Raw genomic sequence first — 6386 nt, 5'->3', positions numbered from 1 at the left:
AGAAGTGTGAATCGAAAGGGGGACAAGTTAGTTTTCACAAAGCACCCCAGTAGACTCATTTTAAAAAGACAATCTATGATCCAAATGTGACCATTATCCAAGCACAGGACTAAAGGTGTCACTGTCATGTCAAGTTTACAGCCACAGGTTTATCCAAGATGGTTTAACATATGGACCTCTTTATCCTTAGACCCTTGATTTATATAAAGAAACACTCCATATACATTTTAATGCCATAAAGACGAACACACAAAATGCAGATTTTCCATCCATGGTACTATATTTTTGTGACTACACCTGTAATTGATGAATAAAAAAATACTGATTGGGCCCATGAGGATGAACATGTTTATTTGATACACAATTGTTGTTTCACGACATTAATCAAACTCATAAAGTCCCATTAGCAACAGACGACTGCTCACATGTGAATTCAGGTTCCTCAGGCTAAATGGTGAAGTTAAAGCCACAATAGGCCTTGCATCTGCTGAATATATTCTTCAGTTTTAGATTTCTCCCCACACAGGTCAGAAGCACCTCTACTGTCTTGTTGCTGATGGCGCATGATGTCCTTGGCGATTCGCAGGCTGGCAGCCTGTCCACCTGCCAAATTTACTGCATGAGGTCCAACCTGTGTGTGTGTGTGTGGGGGGGGGGGAGTAGGGGATTTATACTCTGTAAAATAATTACACAGATTGTTGTTGAGGCCTATTTTGGCACACCAAAACACTACATAGTGGACCTACCTGAAGAGCGGTGTACTGCCCCATCAGATAGAGTGGGCACCCTTCTGCCCACTGTAAGCTTTCTGATATGCACGGCCAACCATCTATCACCTTCAATGAGGAGAAGCCAGGCATCATTTATGAATCTATAAGTCTTAGATTATGACAGTAGAGCACATGGCTTGGTTTGAAAAATGAACACATCTAATGCTCCTATCTCGCCATCCTTCAAGTAATGAAACGAGATGTTTTAACTCAAGCAAAACTTTTCTTTTGTTCCCTGGAACACACATCACATACATACAGAACATAAAATCAAAAAATCTACAAAATACATTTTTCTGTTTCACTCACCTGAATTGGGAATTCTTTTATCACCTCGGAAAGCAACGGGTCCTGTTTCACATCAAGTTTGCAGCCGGTGGCGAGCCAGATCATATCTCCAGTCCAGTGGTCCCCAGTGCTGAGGGAAAGGCTCCAGGCTTGGCTCCTGTAGCACCAGCTGGCCTCACTCACCTGGACAGTTGGATGACGTCCGGGTTAACTCACCTCACATTACATTATGTTCCTTCACCTGACCTCATGTTTTCTCACCTAACCTACCTCTCTCATGTCACCTGATCTCATCTCGTTTTCATTTTCAGTAACCTCACTTTATAACATTTCACATCACATCACCTCATACCATCTCATCTACTGTTTCTCACTCAAACCAAATGGGTTAGATCTCCCCTACGTCTCACTTCAACTTAATTGACCTCATCTCATCTACTTTTGTCTCACGCTACATCGCCTAATCTCACATCAACTCAGCTCGTATATTCTATTTCACCCAACCCCCATCTCAGTTCATCTGACCTCGTCTGACCTGAGCTGACCTCAACGGAGCCACCTGACCTCACCTTATTGTATCTCAATTTATTTTACCTCATATCATTTCATCTTCTCTCATCTTCACCTCACCTTTGCTACCTTACCTTATCTCACTTCATCTCGTCTGACCTAATCTCACCTCCTCTCACTTAAGATCATGTCCCTTCATTTTACCTCATCTCTTCTCATCTGACTTCCTCCTATCTCTTCTCATGTCAACTGATCTTGTCTCACCTTTAATGACCTCATATTACCTCATCTCATTTCATCTCATCTCAACTGACCTCGTCTCATGTCACCTAACATCACTTTACCTCACCTCATGTAATATGATTTATTACATCTCATCTCATCTCATCTCATTCACTAAACCCTCATCTCAGACCCTGTGGGATGTACATGTACCATTACCTGACAGTATGTCTTCACATCCACCTGTCCATTCAGTATGAATGGCTGTAGGTGGATGTAAGCCTCTGGGGTGACGGCCCCTCCTTTCCTTGCCTGGCGGATCATAGCCAGACGTTTGTGAAGACTCCGTTCATTATAGAACTGCCGTAGGTAGGCTTGGCCATCCATCTTGATACCGTGTTCCACATGGGAGTAGCGACCCACCAGACTTTCCACATCACCCACATCAAACTGCTTTAACTGCAGAAGAAACAGTGAGGACTGATATGCACGGTGGAGGCAGGCAGCTATATCTACAGTAATTCTTTATGGTTGGTCCACATGCAGTTCCACACTGTCACTAGACCTGGAGGTGCTTCCTCATGACCCATGTCACATGGCTGGCACCTTGCTGCAGGGCAATTGAGACGACATGAGCGCTGGTCAGACCTCCACCAACTACCATTACTCTCTGCCCTGTTTTACACACTACACACAGTTCTAGACACACATAGGCATAAGGTACTTGTGAAGGAAAGTGGTACAGCAAGGATGGGGGAATCAAACAGCAGAGATCTGAAGTCTTCAGAAGCATAGAAACCTCATGTGAAAGCAAAATATTATTCAATATTCTGACAATTCTGGCAAATGTGTCACGACATTAAGGTATGTAGTGTTTTTGCTTAGCAATACCAATTATCCTTAAAGCTCTTGAAGAATTTGTAAAATATTGTTTGCTTTTCTGCATGATTGTGACGTTACGTAATCCTCAGAAGGAATCTGACTTACCTTGAGTTTGAAAAGTCTCTTTCTGTGTCTGACAATCTGTGTCTTGAAGTTCTTGCTTAGAATTTGGCAGATGGTGCATGAGGTGCACTGTGTGCTGCAAGCGCTCCTCTGGGTAGCTCTCTCCAATGCTTTTCACCCATGAAGGGATGTTTGCCATCTGAGCACGGGTTGGTCCTGTTGCCATAACGACCTGGTGAGCTTTTAGGATGCTGCCCTCTTGAAGTTGGACTTGAAAATACTTCACTCTCTTCCTTGCCCCATCTCCCTTCCTTTCAGTCATCCTCATGGCCTCACCCTCTGTTTCCCGCTCCTTCACACAGTCATTCTCTTCTTCGTTCTCTTCCTCATGCTCAATAACAGGGATGATACGCCCTGCTGTGCCCTTCACCAGCAGTTTGCCCAAGTCATATCTCTCCACCTGTATATCCAGATTCATCAACTCAAACAATTCAGGAAATAGCAATGCTCAGATTTTGGTACGCATGCTTCTTAAAGGATAATGTTGGCATTATTCCATATTTTTTTTCCATCTAGCTCAACAGATCCTATGAAGACAAACACCAACAAATTGTTAGTCTGGTCTGAGGGGGATCCCAGAACAGCCAGACTTGACCTGAACAGACCTAAGGATAATTTGACCAGAATGTCCTCAGAATTAGAATAAAGTCATTGTAACTACAATAACTTGGTTACATGCTTCAAAGACAACATTATACAAATATTTGAATGTCCCATTTCCACCTCCTGCACAAGTGTGATAACAGAGAGAGCTAATGAACACAAATCAAGAAGCATACAAACACAATGTTTTTAAAGTTATTTGTTGTCTTTAAATGTACTGTAACATGTACACACACACACACACACACACACACATATACAGTATGTCTAACCTGATCTTTAAAGAAGTCCACACTTAGTTTGGTTCCCGGCAGACTGAAGGATAAACTCTTCTTCAGTGTTGAGGTGATGTTTAGTCGTTTCCTCTCCTTCTTGCCAAGTCGCATGTCATTGAAAAATGCATTTTCGTCCAGAATATAAACCTGGTCTGGAAGACAGTGAAGCTCTGCTGAACGATCGCACTTTACAACAAACTCCTGCAGTGCTTTCTGTCAAGACAAACACACACATACATGCGGTTATGTATATCAATAGTGTGGAGACACCTTCCTCGTTTCTACTTCAGGGGGAAGTTGTTTGATTTTATACCTTATTGTGAGGGTCTGTGTGCACTAGTGTGTGTGAGCGCAGATGAGGGATGTTCAGAGCTGTGAATTGGCTCTCCCACAGAGTGGTCCACTCTCCATATGAATCCACCACCCGGAGACTCAGTGGGGGGCAGTTAACCTTGTCTGATATTGTTGACTTTGCTGGTTGCTCCTCCAGCGTCATTCCTGCAGAGACTAATCACAAACGACATATGGACTGAATTAAAAGGCCACATAGGAAGCAAAAGTCTTTCTGATCATGGTACATATGCATGTAAAAATGCATGAGTAGTAACACTGATAAAGGGGCATTCATCAGTAAACTGAGGTCACTTGGCTCCAGACTTCTGAATCACATTTCAGATTTGTTCAGTGAGTCAAATGTTATGAATGAAAGAAGTGTAACTAATGTTCCACTTCAGTCTGTCAAAATGTTTGGAAAGACAAGACTAAGAATTGGAATAGTAAGCCAAAATTTGAAATAGCAAGTCAACATGAAAAATGATGTGATACAAAATAAAAAGCATGGCTTGGGAAGTCAAAAAGATGAATGAGGAGCTAATAAAACATTCAGAGTAAGTAAAAATTATTTGAGAAAAAGTCTAAATAACAAAAATGTCTAACCCACATTGTTTATACTGTAATTTAAATAGTCCAAATTATTACTACATCAGTGTATAAGATAATGGTTTAAGACAAAGTCCAAACAATGAAAAAGACCTTGGTCACAAATTTAGTTACTAATCATTAATTTCACAATTTTAATTACGCCTCAACACTGTAACATGATTATGAGATAATAATATATGCAATTATTTAAATTGCTAATCTGCAAATAAGGCTGCAAGTTAAGATTATTTTTTATTAATCACTAATTTGACAAATTCTCAGTTAATCAATTGGTAAGTCAACATTATATACATTGTTTCTGGTACATATGATTTAGTCAGTAAAGTCATGCATACTGTACCAGTTGTTGCTCTCCTCTTCTTCTTGCCATTGCAGCATCTGTTGTTGGATGTTCCTGGGTTTGTCTCAGACCTCAGAGGATCCAAGCAGGAGGGGGAGAGGGGTGAGTCATGTCCCAGGTCTGAGTTTGGGTCAGGGTCGGGATTGGTTAGCAAGCTTGCCAGGGTTAAGGCATGAGGGCCACCCCCTATTAATAATACATCCAGTATCACCATCTGAAACACACACAATGACAAAAAAACACAAACACAGACAATACATGACAGTGGTTGACCTCATACAGTTAAAAACCAGCGTAGGAAGGTTTTGGACAAAGCCTAAGTTAGTTCCTTAATTCTGACTGTTCCTAAACTTCCTAAACTGTAACGTGTCACTCTTACTGAATGGTGACTTTCTTGGTTTCAAAGGGATTTTTACTCAGATTTGGTACAGTATTCATTTCAAATTAAATTCATGCAAACAAATTAATGATATTTATAGTACCCCAACAGAAAGAAAAGCCATGAATTAGTTATTATTATTATTTATTTTATGGTACTTTTATATTGTGAACATCAGTTTGTCAGTGTTCCTCAGATCCTCACAGACATTTCAGTTTTAGTTTTCTAACATTATCTATAAATCATAGACTTGGTCAAAGCTAAAGAGTCAAATGAACTGTATGAGTTGTTTCTATAACTCTTGAGAGGAAGTTTTTAGAATCTCAAAACAGGAGGTTTAAATTATAGACGTCAAGAAGAAACTTCAAGCTTCATCTGATAGTTTGAATTGTGTGTTTTTACAACAGTCACTTTGTGTGAAAAACTTTTATCTAGGACATTAATATTTGAGTTAGTAAAACATTACTCAACACCTTCAGCTGCTATACTAATGAAAACTTTCCTCAGATACACGCGTCATGCAGAATCATGAATCTCATGAATATGTATGAGGTTCAGTATGTTACAGTACCTGGTTGAGTTTGGATTGTCAACTTATGCCAGCCTCTGAGATGGTGGAAACGTGGTCCGTATCTCAACTCTGACATACTGCAGTGTATGGTGGGAGACCTGAAATGTTTGCGACAGTGGCATGTGCCTCTCATGTAACTCAATCCACCTCAGCGTCTACAGATTTAGCTGGGCTTCACTGGCTCGATTGGGGAAGCTGGAAATAGTTTCAGTGTGTGCTTATAAATTTAGTAACACAGCTCATCTCAGTATCAAAACAGTGAAGGTGTTACACTAGCACTGGACTACGTTTGCAGTCACGTGCACACACACAACATGACCATATTTTTTTATTCTTTTCTTTTCCTTTATCTGACTGAGATATTATAACAATAAAAACAATATAAATAACTTTAAATAACATTTTGGGAAATAAATAAATTTGCTTGGTTGCTGCAAGCTAGATAAATGGATTGATACCACTCTCGTTTGTGTACTGTAAA

General features: G+C 40.4%; 1 protein-coding gene across 1 annotated transcript; it reads right to left on the bottom strand.

Annotated features, from left to right (window-relative positions):
* Positions 1 to 334: 334 nt before the first annotated feature.
* On the bottom strand, positions 335 to 6240 carry LOC139627934 (uncharacterized). Its single transcript, XM_071489138.1, has 10 exons — positions 5906 to 6240; positions 4956 to 5169; positions 3987 to 4180; positions 3671 to 3886; positions 2778 to 3195; positions 2356 to 2489; positions 2010 to 2249; positions 1080 to 1241; positions 747 to 836; positions 335 to 631 (listed from the first exon to the last, which is right to left on the bottom strand). Exons 2-10 carry the CDS (start codon positions 5167 to 5169, stop codon positions 461 to 463), a joined length of 1839 nt encoding a protein of 612 aa, XP_071345239.1. The 5' UTR covers positions 5906 to 6240; the 3' UTR covers positions 335 to 460.
* Between the last annotated feature and the right edge of the window lie 146 nt (positions 6241 to 6386).

This window comes from Trachinotus anak, unplaced genomic scaffold (genome assembly GCF_046630095.1).
Source record: "Trachinotus anak isolate AG129_WGS33_773 ecotype Australia unplaced genomic scaffold, CSIRO_AGI_Tana_v1 ptg000011l, whole genome shotgun sequence".
NCBI classification, from domain to species: domain Eukaryota; kingdom Metazoa; phylum Chordata; class Actinopteri; order Carangiformes; family Carangidae; genus Trachinotus; species Trachinotus anak.
Note: the sequence above shows the minus strand (reverse complement) of the source record. Positions and strands in the feature narration are given on the sequence as shown.